General features: G+C 45.9%; 1 protein-coding gene across 3 annotated transcripts in view; it reads right to left on the bottom strand.

Annotated features, from left to right (window-relative positions):
* Positions 1–10,969: 10,969 nt before the first annotated feature.
* The window catches only part of EXD2 (exonuclease 3'-5' domain containing 2), a 50,602-nt gene continuing 46,170 nt past the window's right edge, over positions 10,970–15,401 (bottom strand). For all 3 annotated transcript variants that reach the window (XM_065941132.1, XM_065941135.1, XM_065941134.1), the window contains one exon: positions 10,970–14,344. In XM_065941132.1, coding sequence (XP_065797204.1) covers positions 14,128–14,344 — 217 coding nt within the window. In that variant the 3' untranslated portion in view covers positions 10,970–14,127. The remainder of the gene's footprint in view (positions 14,345–15,401) is intronic.

Genomic DNA, 15,401 nt, shown 5'->3' with positions numbered 1-15,401 from the left:
ACCACTCAAGTGGTAAGCCAATGCCTGTTTGCCCATTAGGGTAGTATTTCCAGTCTTTTTTTTCAATTTAGGAATGATATTTGTTTGGCTGTGCCAGGTCTTTAGTTGTGGCATGCGAATTCTTGGTTGCAACATGTGGGATCTAGTTTCCCGACTGGGGATTGAACCCAGGCCTCCTGCATTGGAAGTGTGGAGTCTTTTTAGCCACTGAATCACCAGGGAAGTCCCTTCCCTTTCCTTCTTGGACACCTACCATGCCAAGCACTTCTAGGTTCCAGGAATACAAACATGAACAAAAACTGATTCCGGCTCCTGAGGAGCCCAGTCACCGATAATAGGCCAATAGGCACAAATGGTCACCACATGGTATACTAGACTCTATAGAAGCACAAAGGGGCCTTCATCATATGGAAGAAGTCATCTGAGAGCTGAGTCTTTTAAAGGGTAAGCAGGTGGGGAAGATAGTGGCCGGTCGTTTAGTGTGTATGGAGGAGAGGGTGGTGACAGTAACCAGGTTAGAGAGATAGATGGGCCAGTTAATAGGCGTCTTGTGTGCTTCTGTAAGTAGTTTGGACTTATTCTGGAAAGCCATGAAGAACCACCCAAGATTCTGTAATAGGGAATGACACGATCAGTTATTAGTTTTAGTGATGAGGCTGAAGACCAGTGGCAGGGGATCACAATGACATTGAAATAGTCCAAGAAGGTAATGCTGTGGGCCTGGATTAGGGCAGAAACACTGGAGCAGAAGAGAAGGAAGGTAGACTCAAAGGATTTGGTGACCAGTTAGAGGCGGAGGTGAGAGAAACGATTTGAGGATAACATGTCCATTGCTTGCGTAGGAGACAAGTGCTTTGGTTTAAGGTAACCGCTAACTGAAATGGAGAACACAGGAGGAGGAACAGATTTAGGAGACATGGTCTACTGAACTTGAGTTCCCTGTGATCCACCCAGGAAGGGAGTTTTAAATCCAGGTCTGCTGCTCAGGAGAAGAGTGGAAGAGGTCAGTTAGGCAGAGAAAACCATAACACACCTGGGGCAGAAACAGCCGGGAGGCTGCCTGTACCTAGCACCTAGGCACGTGGGAGATGGCGTGTGCACTAGAAATCAGGACCGCTGGATCCCTCGTGTGAAGACAAAGAGACAGAATTAGCTTTTTCCCCTGTCAGATGCCCTGTTTCAAGGCCCTGGACCCAGGTTCTTAGAAATACTCATCTTTTGTCAAGGACCTCATCATTTGGTACATGTTAGGACAGACCTTTCCACCTAGGTCTGGGACAAAATTTGGCTCAAAAACAGGTCAGTGATAAGCCCAGAGAGCATCTGAATTGAAAAGAGGCCTTAGTCCTGCATTTCCTCCCATCTAATGGTGCCTATAATTGAAACCTCCATTTTCCTTAAGAACTGGGAAGTGGAAATTAAGGGAATGTTCCCAGGATTGGTATATATTTTGAAGCTTTCAGCAGGCTGAAAATACCCGTCGATATATTTTGAAGTGTAATTTCCACTCCCTTACCAGCCAAAATAATTGAACAGGAAGAAAAAGCTGTTAATGCAGGAGGCATATGACATCAGATACACATTGCCTGGAAATTTACCATTTCAAAGCATTTGAGGGTTTTTACAGCCAATGTTTACAGTCATACATGTCCCCGCTCACTGAAGCCACCGTCTGAAGCCATCAAAGGGCCCATCAATCTGGCTTGGACACTGAAATTGTTCACAGTGTCTGGAGCTGATGTCAAAGCAGAGAGAATTTTTTAAACTTATGATGCTATTTTGTCAGTACATAAATCTTAGGGTGTTTTGGCCTGGTAGGTGGTATAAACTGTTGGGGCTGCCAGTACTCATGGAACCAGTGGAGGCAGGGCTCTGTGACGGCCTGGCCAGGCCCGGCTTCCTCTCCCACTTGGCACCCCTGAGCCCGGTTCCTGCACAGATTGTTCTCTTACTCTAGTCTGAAGTGGTTTTTGCCTCCTGCCCAACCAAAACTGCCTGCCTCTGCCTCTAGTCCAGTGACAGTGGATCCGAGGGGTGTGGGTTCTTCAGCAGAGCAGGGGGTCATGCCGCTTCTCACAGTCTCTGCTGGGCTTGGAGAGACAGACAGTAGACTTTATAGGTGTTCATCTTCTGTCTTCTGCCAATGCCTCTGCGTGTGTGTGTGTGTGTGTGTGTGTGTGTGTGTGCACGCACATGCTATTTTTCAGGTCTTTGACTTCAGGTCTTTCCTGGAATTACCGATTTCTTTCACTATATTTGCCTCCAAAGGAAATTTCTAAACCCATGTCCAATCATTTGTCTTTCTTTCCATCTCATCACATGTCTTTCCAAAGGCCCTTACCTACAGACAGAGCATCTAGTATGTTCTTGGACACTTGGAATGATTAAGAGGCGAGGAGCTGGGGTTTTAGTCCTAGTTGTCCCATAAGCTAGCTTGGTGACCCTGGAAAAGTCACTTATCCGAACTTCTTTCTCATGTTTAAAATGAGGGGTTTGGTACAATAAGACTCAGCAGGTCCTTTCTAGTGCTAGCATCTTATTATTCTGTTTACTTATTTTAATTTTTTAAAACCATTCTGTACCCCAGCAAGAATTATTGGCAATGAACTGAGATGCAATTTTCTTCATTATCACTGGGTCCCCTGGCACATATTACATATATACATATGCATCCAAACAATTGCAGATGTTCCATTGCCTGAAGTATCTGAAAATTTCCAGGATATAGAGACCTAAAAAGGAGATATTGGAAGAATGTGCAAGAGACTGCTACATCCAGGGATACCTCTGAGGAGGGGACCTTGAGGTGAACAGGAGCAGGAGATTTCACTGTATACTCATTGTTTTATACCTTTGGGATGTTTTGCCACACCCACTCATCACCTCTTTATTGTAAAACTTTTTTAAGCAAGAGTTTTCCTTTCTCTTTCTTCTACCGCAGGCCCCTCTGCAGCTCAGCTCCTAGCCGGGGAGGAGGAGCCCCTAGTGGGGCTGGCATCAGCCTCTGGAAGCCGCCCCTCAGCCCAAGCCCTCGCTGGCCAACAGCGCAGCTCCCCCGGCGCCTGGAGGGGGTCTGGGGATGCACACCGCTGCCGGCTGCCCGTGCTGGTGGCACCCCGGCTGGGCTGTCAGAGCTGGTACAGGGCTTCCATTCAAGGTCCGGCCCTGATGACTCCGGCAGCCAGACAGAGGCAGAGGGACCTACGAATTCAGCAGAGAGGGAAGTGCATCCAGCCTTCAGTCCTCCAGATCTGGCCGTTCCCTTTCAAAGACAGACGGCCTTTTGTGGTGTGGTGTTTTCTGCTGCTAATATACAACATGAAGACAGAAACATGAAAGAAAAAGAACAAAAGGGGCAGAGATGAGTGGCAAGAAAGGGTCTCTAAGGCGCCTTCTCCCCACACTGCCCGCCTCTGCTGGGCAGAGCTGGGCTGGGGTCCCATGTCCCTGGTTTCCCACCCCCACACCCCAGCTCCTCCTCACGGCATCCACCCAGCCTTCCTCTGCCACCTCCTTTCTGACTGTCCCCTTCAGTGGGTGCTGGGCCCTCCACCCCTCCTGTCCATCTCCTCCTCCTCCGGCTTGCCTACTGCACTGCCACTCTGCCCAGGATCAGCTGCCACGGCTAAGGTCCATTTCCCAAGACGAAGGCGGCTACCTGCCCCCACCACGTGGGACTGCTCAAGATAGGTTCCTCCAAGCCTCCCTTCCTTCTTTCCAGGGTCGGTAAAGCCCGGGTGAGGCCAGGAGGAGGACTGAGACGCGGAGACAGACAAGGAGCCACAGATGGAGACGCACTCTTGGGAGAGATGAGAAGATACAGGGCGTGAGGAAAAGCAGCCTCAGGGAAAGAAAAGGTAGAGAGCGAAAACCAACAGAAGTGTAATAAATACGAAAACCAGAAAGGCCTGAAGAGAAACCGTCCAGAGAGCAGGGGAGTGAGGTCAGAAGGGAGAAGCAGGAGGGGCGGGGCTGGAGGCTGAGGAATGGAGCAGCAGAAATCTCTCAGGAAGGGTCACTCACCTCCCAGAGCTGTCGGGCTTGTTGGCTGCGGTGAGCCGAATCTATTTAAAAACACACCAGGCATTTTGCCTCGTTCTGTTTCCCTGCCCAGAAAGAGCTGGAGCCAAAGGCTCAGGGAACCATTCCAGCCTTAGGACCCTGCACGGGCCACAGGGCTGAAGACCCGCTGCCCTTTCTGGGAATCACCCGCCTTTGGCGCACATGCGAATTGCCCTGCCACTCAACTCGCAGCATCCTGATGGCAGTCCGGAAGGTTACCAGTGTCATCCACTTCCCACTGGGAAAGACTCGACCACGTCCTTCACTCTGTCTTCAGGCTTGTTGGAAAGCAGATGCTGCTCGAATGTGACAGCTCTAAAGGGATGCTCCAAGAGAGCTCCCTGACCCGTGGGAATATACTTAATGATGGCTGGAGAGGCCTGGGGTGGATTGGATTACAGCCAGACAAAGTAGAGAATGTGAAAGGACATCAAGGATTAAATGGCCCTAGGGAAACCATATGGGACTTGAATGGGAAAAACCTGTGCATCTTTTGGAACACTCTGACCTGGAGATGATCTGACTCTTCATCCACCTGGCACAGAGGGGAGTAGTGGCCAAGGAAAGCTATCCTTGAAGGCTTTGTTTGCTCCCCAGCTGAGAGGGTAGGTCTGGGAGGTTCTTCCTTCCCTGGCTCTGAAGCCCATTATATTGTGTAAAGTATAGTGTGTATACTTTTCAAGGCTGAATATAAGTCCTCTGCTCTGCATGAGATTTGCATTCTTGAGAAACTCAGTGTACAAATCACACCACACTTTGCTTGCCAGAGGAGTTGACTTTTCAAAATAAATTTGAGGTCAGTCCTATGTTTAAAAAGAAGAATGGCTTTTGAAGGTGAATAATCATCCTGGTTCATGTTTGTAACTTTGGAATTTTAAATGTCGATTTGGGTGGTCGTATCTACAGTTTCCTTTTAGGTTGCAGTGAAACATTACTTTAAAACAAACCCAAAACCTAAGTGGATAAGTGTGTTGCAGGAGCTACTGCTGAAGAAATAAGACATTTAAAAAAATTTATTACAGAAAATTTAAAATATATATTCAAAGAAGTAAGTAGAAAGCCTAATGTAAAAAAACCCAGCCTAGACACTTATCAACTCATGGTCGATCCTATGAGAAACATGGACTTTGGAGCCAGATGACAGATCCAGAGAGTATGAACTTTGTATAGTGAAAGAGAAATAGAGTTAGTTCTACTGAGGCAGCAGGATCCAGATTTCTACACAAATGCCCTAGACTAGAGCCTAGAGACTAGAGCTTAGAGTATGAGGAGAAGGGCAGAGAAATTCTTACTTAGCAAAGAAGAAACCTAAGACTTAAAAACAAACCCACACACGTTCACATTCCATTTCTGCCCCTCTCTGAAGGATGCATTATGCACAAGTAATAGTAACAGTGGTTACTGTCAGGAAGGGAAAGGACTGGGGAGGAGGTTCCTTTTTCATTATACATTTGAAAACAAATTTTGTCCTATGTGCACATGTTATTTCTTCTTAAAAGTAACTTGTTAAAAACAAACATCATGAAGCTTCGCTGTACCCAGTTCCCCTGGGAGTGACAAAGAACAAACTGCCTGGACTCAGACCACCAAATGTCATCACATTTTGACCTGGATTTGCTGTGTTATAATAATCTGCTCAGCTAACTGAATGTACAACCTCCCAACTCCAACCTGCACATCATCAGGATGTATGTTTCATGTGATACAAAAAACTCCAGCCCTTCATGATTACATGAGTTAGTCACTACGTTTGACCCCGGGGACTATAGCCCACCAGGCTCCTCTCTGTTCATGGGATTTCCCAGGCAGGAATACTGGAGTGAGTTGACATTTCCTTCTCCAGGGGATCTCCTTGGCTTAGGGATTGAATCCATGTCTCCTGCATTGACAGGTGGATTTTTTACCACTGAGCCACCAGGGAAGCCCCCTAATGACATGGGTATATATACACATTCGTCAAAATTCACCGAGTTGTAGTTGTAAGATTTGTACGTTTTATTGCATTTTCACCATATTGCACTTCAATAAAGTATTATTAACAGCAGCAAAAATTTCAGCCCTTGTGTACAAATAAACCAAAGAATCACCATTTGGGGGTTTATTGGGTTGGTGGTTCAGAGAAAACAGTTGTTTTGAGAAAACAACATGATGTGGACTTTCTGCAAAAACTTGCTCCTTGGAAGCTACCATGAGAGCATGTGCTTTTGGTTAAGCATTCCACGGCTGAAACGCAACTCGATGCTAAAATGCCGAGAGGATGAGGCAAAATCTTGGCCAAGGTCAAGCTCTGCTGATGGTTTGAGAGGGGGATGGCAGCCAACTCTCTGCACTTGTATAACATTTAAAAAAGAAAAACTAACCCCAAGTCATCTTCTGTTCCTTTTCGGAGCCAACTTTAGTCTTGCTCATTGTATCCAAGAACTCAGAGGAAGCCATGTGGGCTACAGCTCAGGCTGACCAAACCTCCAGATCTTGATTAGAAAGACTGCACCAACCAGCTGGGGCCCCCCTTGGCGCCATGAGATGTGACAGCGAAGGGAAAGCTGCTCAGTCACGTCCGACTCTGTGCGACCCCACGGGCCGTCCATGGAATTCTCCCGGCCAGAACACTGGAGTGGGTAGCCTCTCTCTTCTCCAGGGGATCTTCCCAACCCAGGGATCGAACCCAGGTCTCCCCCATTGCAGGCGGATTCTTTACCAGCTGAGCCACAAAGGAAGCCCAAGAATACTGGAGTAGGTAGCCTATCCCTTCTCCAGTGGATCTTTCGACTCAGGAATCAAATCCGGGGTCTCTTGCATTGAAGGCAGATTCTTTTTTTTTTATTATTCATTTTAATTGGAGGCTAATTACTTTAAAATATTATAGTGGTTTTTTGCCATACATTGACATGAAACAGCCATGGGTATACATGTATTCCCCATCCTGAAGCCCCCTCCCACCTCCCTCCCCATCCCATCCCTCTGGGTCATCCCAGTGCACCAGCCCTGAGCACCCTGTCTCATGCATTGAACCTGGACTGGTGATCCATTTCACATATGATAATATACATGTTTGTTTCAATGCCATTCTCCCAAATCATCCTACCCTTGCCCTCTCCCACAGGGTCCAAAAGACTGTTCTATACATCTGTGTCTCTTTTGCTGTCTCACATATAGAGTTATTGTTACAATCTAAATTCCATATATATGTGTTAATAATGCACTGTATTGATGTTTTTCTTTCTGGCTTACTTCACTCTGTAAAATAGGCTCCAGTTTCATCCACCTCATTAGAACTGATTCAAATGTATTCTTTTTAATGGCTGAGTAATATTCCATTGTGTATATGTACCACAGCTTTCTTATCCATTCATCTGCTGATGGATATCTATGTTGTTTCCATGTCCTGGCTATTGTAAACAGTGCGCAGGCAGATTCTTTACCAACTGAGCTATCAGGGAAGCCCAAGATATAACAAAAGATGTCTACATTTTAGGAGAGGGGAGCGATATATACTTTAGCCTCCTTTTTAGCAATCTGGTCATTGATCCAGAACAACAAAATTTGACCCCAATATGGTAGAAAAAGGGAGGCTCATGTCTACACTGAAGTGATTATTGTGAAAAGAGCTTCAGGTTTAGCATACTTGGTACAAAGAAGTTTATGCAACACAAAGCCAATACACCATAACCTCTTTGGGACTGAAATGAAGCACAGTGATGGACTGGAATATGTATCTTTTGCCAGGTCACAGAGAATGGATACACAGAGGGGAAAATATCTCTTGGTAGCTTATAAAATACGATCTTTACATTTTGCACATGTCTGTCTCATTGGTGGCCAGAAAGGTAAGCAGGACAAAGGCCCAGGAGGGTCAGGGTTATAGAAAGGAAAGCCCTAGAGACTTCTCAAGTCTCCTTGGCAGCTAACTATGTCTTAGGATGCACGGATGGAGAACAATGTGTTAACACAGTGGAGCCCTCAGATTTTCTTAGGTAGTCCTGACAGCATAAAAAAAGAGAATATTAACTTACTGATTTAATGTTTTCCTTTCCAAGTGCCCAGTTCTATTCAATTCTCTCTCATTGGCACAGCCGCAACATCTCCGATCTTTAAATGAGAAACTTTGTTTTTTTCCTCCCCAACATCCTCCCATTTACAACACTTGGCAAAAATGCCTCATTTCTACTCCATGCTGATTTCTTATTAAGCCTTACGGCACTGGCAATGTGGGTGAAGATAAAGATTTCTCTTCTTTACTGTCAAATAGTGAATTGAATAGAAATGTGAGTTCCCTAAGGCCACACACAGTACATCTCTGGTGAGGAGAGTGTTTTGACCCCAGGTGGAGCTCCAGATGGAGGGAGCAGGCTTGGCCCTAGTCAGCAGGCTGGGAGGACACGGTGTGGCATCCTGCCTTCCTCACCCCGCTTCCCTTCATGCACAGCCTCCATCCCCAGGGCTGGGGTGGGATGAGAATGTGCAACAAAGCAGAAGGTACACAACACCCACGGGAAAGTGCCACATAAAACAACAGTGGGATGTATTACAGAATGCCACGCTAGTAGGCCCCTTTACGGCACATCTAATTCAAACTCCGAGCTTTATAGGTACAGAAAGGAACCCAAAAAAGTTAAGCGATTGGTCCAAAGACACACAGCTGATGGCCAGAACCAGACACTATCACCAAGGCCTCTTGATCTTCCAATACACTATACAATTAAGTTTGAAGTGAAGTGAAAGTCGCTCAGTCGTGTCCGACTCTTTGCGACCCTATGGACTATACAGTCTATGGAATTCTCGAGGCCAGAATACTGGAGTAGGTAGCCTTTCCCTTCTCCAGGGGATCTTCCCAATCCAGGGATCGAACCAAGGTCTCCCACATTACAGGCAGATTCTTTACCAGCTGAGCCACAAAAAGCAAAATATAAAGGTAAGTCCAAGGACTATGCTCCCATCCTCCCCCACCAACCAAATAAATGTACCTTCTTTAAAACTGCCCATGTCTCAATCTCCTATTTCTTTCCACCCCCACCAGCTCACCACCCCCATAAGCTCAAATTTCAGATTCTTATCCAGGACTTAATAGATACCCTGTGGTCTGAGCAGTCAGAATCCCAACTCTGCCCCAGCATGTTGCAGCCTGAGAAAGGAGAACTTTGGGAAGCAGGCGTAGAGTGTAAGTAGCCTCTACAACTCAGGAATATCTGGACTCACACATCCTGTTGATAATAATGCTGACTGTAAACTCAGTGGCTCTTGAAGCTTATGCTGGCAGAAAGGCAACAGGCTACCCATCAGGCAAGAGAGAAGAATTCAAGAATTAAAAGCAAATAAGGAAGTTGCAAGGAGGACAAATGCCTTGAGTTCGGTCTGGAGGATATGAGATGAACTATCTCCACTCAGACAGTGACCTTCTAAGGCAGCAAGTACCACGGCCTTAGAGGGAACACCCAGGAAGTGTGAACTCGGGCTTCCTACCTTCCTTCTTCCCATGCACAGGAAGTCAGATCCTGCTTATCTCCACGGGACTGCCCATTTGGTGCAGTACCCACAGTGACGGGGGGTGCCAACAACCAGAGTTGGCCACAGACGAGGCTAGTGAGGAGGAAACAATGGTCTAATGTACTTCCCACCTTCCCAAATAACATGTTGCTAGTTAAGTAAGGACCTTGGTGCCACAGGCAAAGGCATCTCCCTGGTAGAGTGGGTGGAACAGGTACTTTTGAACAAGTGGAACGATCATGTGGCTGCATGTCAGCCCAGCTTCATCACCTGACGCAAAACTGCCCCAGGACTGGGGAGAGACAGAAGGTATTTGGCTCCAGCATAAGGGGGCAACTTGGGGAATACCTAAAAAGAATAACTCAGTTCCAAAAGAAGTATTTTTGAGGATTATGTATAAATTTTATATTATTCAATCAAGAGTCAACTATATGAGGATTGGGGCTTCCCAGGTGGCTCAGTGGTGAAGAGTTCGATCCCTTGGTGGAGAACATCTCCTGGAAGAGGAAATGGCAAAACATTCCAGTATTCTTGCCTGGGATGTTGCATGAACAGAGGAGCCTGGCAGGCTACAGTCCATGCATGCGTGCTAAGTTGCCTCAGTCATGTCCGACTCCTTGGAAATCTATGGACCGTGGCCCACCCGACTCCTCTGTCCATGGGATTCTCCTGGCAAGAATACTGGAGTGGGTTGCCATGCCCTCCTCCAGGGGATCTTCCCAACCAAAGGACCGAACCTACATCTCTTAAGTCTCCTGCACTGGAGGCAGGCTCTTCATCACTAGCGACATCTAGGAAGCCCCAGCTATAGTCCATGGGGTCGTAAAAATGTCAGACATGATTTAGTGACTAAACAAAAGCAATACAAGAATCATTCTTACACCCTCTTATAGTTTATCTCATCCAAGAAAAACTGATTCTCAACTGCATTCCTGAGGGATGAGGTACTCTAAAAATGACCAAGTAAAGAACAGAATATTCGAGACCAGAAAGAAGAATCCTTTTAAAATACATAATAATTAGCAAACTAGTAAACTGAGAGACTATGGTACCTCTCAGAGGATGAGACATAATGAATTAAAAGAAAAAGATAGATGAATGAATGAAACACTCAAAGAGGTAAGGTAACTAATATTTAAATTACAGTCAAATGTTAGGGCCCCAAACATCAGAATAGGAAGCTGAACAAAAGCTCTTTCTGTCTGCTGGGCTCCTGAGAGTCTAAAATGAGGGATTAAAATGGCTTTATTTCAACAGAACACATTTTGTCATCTGATCTCTGTCTGTGACATGGATAAGAATAAGTAACTTATGGCTGCACTCTTAAGAGGGAAACAAATCCCTGAATATCATGCTTTGCTCGCTTCAGGATGGCAAATCAGTAATTGCTTGTTTATGAGGGGGGAAAAAAAGGCCATAACCCTTGTTTTAAAATAAAATTTTTTATTTTTAATTAATTATTTTTACAATTTTCTTTTAAAACAAACAGTATTTCCAAAAATCACTGCTGCAAGGAAGAATGAGGCAAGGAAGGATGGGAGCAGAAGAGAAGCAGAAAAAAGACTCTGAGGCTGCAATCGTAGTGCCCAGGCACATCAGAGAGGCCTTTGCTGTGACGCTGTCGGCTCACTGTTGCTCAGAGGAGGAAACTCAGCAAATGCCCCAGGACGTGCGGGAAAGGGTCAAAGGCAAGCGTTCCCATCACAGAAACTCCTAAAAATGGATATCAGTTTGTACTCCCTCCAGCAACGTGCCTCCCCCTCCTTGCAATCCAATTTCTAAGGTTCTAACCTAAGTAAGTTAGCAAAGTTATAGTCAAAGATTTACACACAAAAAAGTTCATCGCATGTATCATTGATATTAACAAACGATCCGAAGCAACCAAAAATTTCAACAGTGTGGGCATGGATAATCAAGTAAGGTAGAGTTACTGGAAATCTACTTTCGAAGATTTAAAGAGATAAGAAATTACTTATGATACCATGTTAAATGAAGGAAAAATAGGATACCAAGCTATATATATGACTCTCAAGCCTGTTGAAATACTACACACGATATATGCATTTTTAAATACTGAAAGGAAATTCATTAACATAACTGCAGAGATTAGTTTTGTTCTACCCAGAGGGATGATGGATTTTCATTCTTTCTTTAGATTCGTCTCTAACAAGCACACACGTTACTTTTATATCAGAAAAAAAAAACCAACTTATTTTAAAACAAGCTTACCCTAAAATAACTCATTTGAGATAGCAATTGTCAGTCTTAGGGACAGGCTGCTAAAGTCCAAGGCTGATTGAAAAAAAAACGAAAAGATTCAAATCTAAACAGCGCGTGTTCTAAAAAGGACAGAGATTGCGTGTGCCATAGTCCAGATTTTTCTTCTATCTTGGCTGCTGGCTCTGTGATATTAAGTTCTGCAGGGAGCTCTACTGGAGAACCCATTCCTTTCACCCGCAGCAACCACAGCACCGTAAACGACCGCTTAGGACATGATTCTCACATCTTAGTGTGAAAGAGAAAGGAAGAGCCCTACTCTCTTAAGAGAAAGAGGTTTTCTTATAAAACTTATCAAAATGACTCATAGTCAGATATACACAGTCTGAAACATAAGTCGTGAGTTATGTCCAAGAACCGGGTATAAAAGCCCCTTAGTCTCAAGAATGAATGTAAAGCAAGAGCTACAGGCGCCCCCTTGTGGCAAGCCTGACTACTACGACGCCCGCCCATGCGTTTCCCGGTCCTCTGCCGCGGGCTCCAGTGCCGTTATAGCCCCATAACCACCTAGTGTGCGGAACATACGGTCCCCAAAGCAGCTGGTACTATTTGTTTTCAAGACTTTCTGATTTAGGCCCCAGAAACACCTATTTGAGGACGAGTGGGAAGGGACAGAGGAAAAAAATGCAAGATGTGCATGTGTGGTGGGCTGCTGTCTAGGGGTCAAAGCTAGGGGCGGGGGTGGGAGGCGGGGTGGGGTGGGGTATGGGGTGCGGAAGGGGAATCTGTGCATACACACCACGTGCTTCCCACGTGGGGCTAGTGGTAAAGAACCTGCCCGCCAATGCAGGTTAGACATAAGAGATGTGGTTTCGATCCCTGGGTGGGGAAAATCCCCTGGAGAAAGGAATGGCAACTCACTCTAGCATTCTTGCTTGGAGAATCCCACGGTCAGAGGTGCCTGGCAGGCTACAATCCATAGGGTCGCAGAGAGTCGGACACGACTAAAGCGACTTAGCACACACCACGGGCTGCCTAGATCTCCTTCCCCAAGAGTATCCACTGATTTTACAAAGTTATAAAGGAAAAAGTTTTACATTTACAATTCATGAACTTTGTGCTTAGAAGTTGTTTTTACTTATCAATGTTAGAGCAGCCATCACCGACTCAGGCACACTTCCAACACAGAGTTCCTGTTGAATTCTGGCCATAAAAAATTTTTTTTAAAGCTTGTTAAAATTTTGTAAGAAAGTTTTCCTTATACTTTAAAAAAGATACTAATCACTAATAAGTTGATTTCATGCTCAAAGTGGTGGCCTCACATTTAGAAAGATGAGAAACACCACCGTTTTGAACATCGAAACGGATTAATTAATCCCAGTGTCCCAGGCAAGATGGGAGTCGAAGAAATCCTCTCACTGCAACCCGACCAAATGGCTCTGGGAGAGAATTAAAGAGCTTAAAAGAGGTCAGTATTGCAAATCTGATAGAACACTGAACACTGAAGGGACCAGATACTGATTCTGAGAAAAGATAATCTTCCTCTCAGAAAAGGGATTACACTAAAAACCTTGACGTTCTGGGCAGGAGGATTGCAACAAACAGCCGAAAGCTGAGCAAATCATCCAAGTTCTCTAGGGAGACGGTTCTTGTGCTTCTCTGTGGCCCACCCAGGCCTCTTTTCAGAAGAGAATCCCCTCCAGTGTTCGGGTGAAAACACATGGCAGGAAGGTGCTGCCTTGGTCCTCAACGTGTAAAGGGGAGCATTTGCAAGGATGTGTAATAAACCAGCCCAGGTGGGCTGGATCCCCGCCCAGGTGAACTCCAGCACAGCATCAAGCCCAAGAACTTCTAATCATGAGGCTGAACTGGGAATATGAATCCAACCCCTATTCACCTATCCAACCTCTAGAAGAACGTTTTATTTTTTTCTCCCTCCTAACTGGATGGGATTGAAATGCTTGACAGCTCCTGTTTGAGATAAACTAACACACTGGACAGGGAAGAAAAATTATTAAAAACTCGAGAGTCCTGACAAGACACTTCAGGAAGAATCCTTCATGTGTTGCCTGGACAGGGAAAGCATTATAGGGAGAGGGGAAAAATATGAAGGCCATGGTTCCCATTGGTCCAGAAAAGGGCGGAATAGAGAATTCTCACTCTGCCCAGCTGAAATTCAAAGCCGGGAGCACCCCTGAAAGCAACAGCCTGGATCCATCAGAAGCATCCTGGGATGATCACGACGGGTTAGTATTGTGAGTTGTGTCACCAGAATTTGACAATGACATTAAAACAGGAAGAGGTGACTTGGCACCCCCCCGGCTCCAGCTTCCCAGGCGTCCTAACCCGGAAGGGAGGCGGCGATCACGACAGCTTGATGGGAAGGTCCTCCCCGTATTTCCGGAGCAGCTTCTGATGGTTGTGGTCCACCGACCACTGCTGGGGCAGGTGCCTGGGCTGCATGGAGTCCAGGAAGTGCTGCCGCCAGCGGCTCTCCAGCTGCATGAGGGAGCGCAGCCCGCCCTGGGTGTGGCGCTGCACCACCTTCAGCCCGTGAGGAACGTAGTTTTCATTGGAAATCCTGTTGAGATACGAAGGACAAGGGTCTGAGGAAAACAAGCACAGGACAGCATCTCAATGGCTCCAGATGCTGTGGGCCAAGGGGCTTCCATGGGGGTACACAGAGAGGCTACCCGACTCCTGAAGGGTTGGTTACTTTGATGCTTTTGAAAACATCTTCTTTCCCATATCTGACTTTTTAAAAATAGTTCGGTCAAGCACAATCAATTCCACAGAAGACATCTGGGGATTCTGAGCTATACTTATGGGAAGACCACTGCATAATGCTCAACCCTACTAGCGGGGGCCCCACTGCCTGGCAGATGATGGGTGGAGAATGGAGGTCTTTCATTTACTGAAGGGTTTCCTTCCTACTGGCTTACCCTTCTTTTTTTTTTTTTTTAATATTTATTTATTTGACAGCGCTGAGTCTTAGTTGCAGCATGGGGGATCATCAATCTTCGTTGCAGTATGCGCAATCTTTAGCTGCGGCCTGTGGGATCTAGGGCTTCCCTGGTGGCTTAGATGGTGAAGAATCCACCTGCAGGGCAGGAGACTCGGGTTCAGATCTAGTTCCATCAGATCCAGGTAAAAAACCTGCGCCATTTAATGAGAAGATGAAGCCCTGCCTCCTTTCTCACTAAGATGCCTTGTGAGCAGTGCCTTCAACTCCTGTGAATGAAAGGATTTCCCTGCCTGGGATTCAGTTCCTCTCCCTGCATCCACACCCCACTCTCAATCCTCCCCGTATAGCCTGTTCGTGCCTTCCGGGTGTTTGTGGGGTATGTTCTCATTTAACTCACAAGCATACCACTAACTTGCCTAACTTTCCCCAAATAGCTGTTCTTCTTGGTCCTAGACATCCAAGCCCAGCACTCTCCCATCCAAGGCGGCAAGATGAATTTACTAGATAGGTTGGTCACCGAAAAGGGAAATGTAGCTGTTTTAGGAAATACATCCGGGAACTGGTTAAAGAAGCTAGTCTCCTTAATTTGTAATATAACCTTAACCTTAATTTTGATGTATCTAAAATAGAGTTTGGAAAATAGCCTTAGGAATAATTTTTAAATCTTGAAAGA

The sequence above is a fragment of the Muntiacus reevesi genome, chromosome 7, assembly GCF_963930625.1.
Source record: "Muntiacus reevesi chromosome 7, mMunRee1.1, whole genome shotgun sequence".
In the NCBI taxonomy this organism is placed as follows: Eukaryota; Metazoa; Chordata; class Mammalia; order Artiodactyla; family Cervidae; genus Muntiacus; species Muntiacus reevesi.
The sequence above is the reverse complement of the archived record's forward strand: the minus strand, read 5'-3'. Positions and strand labels throughout refer to the sequence as shown.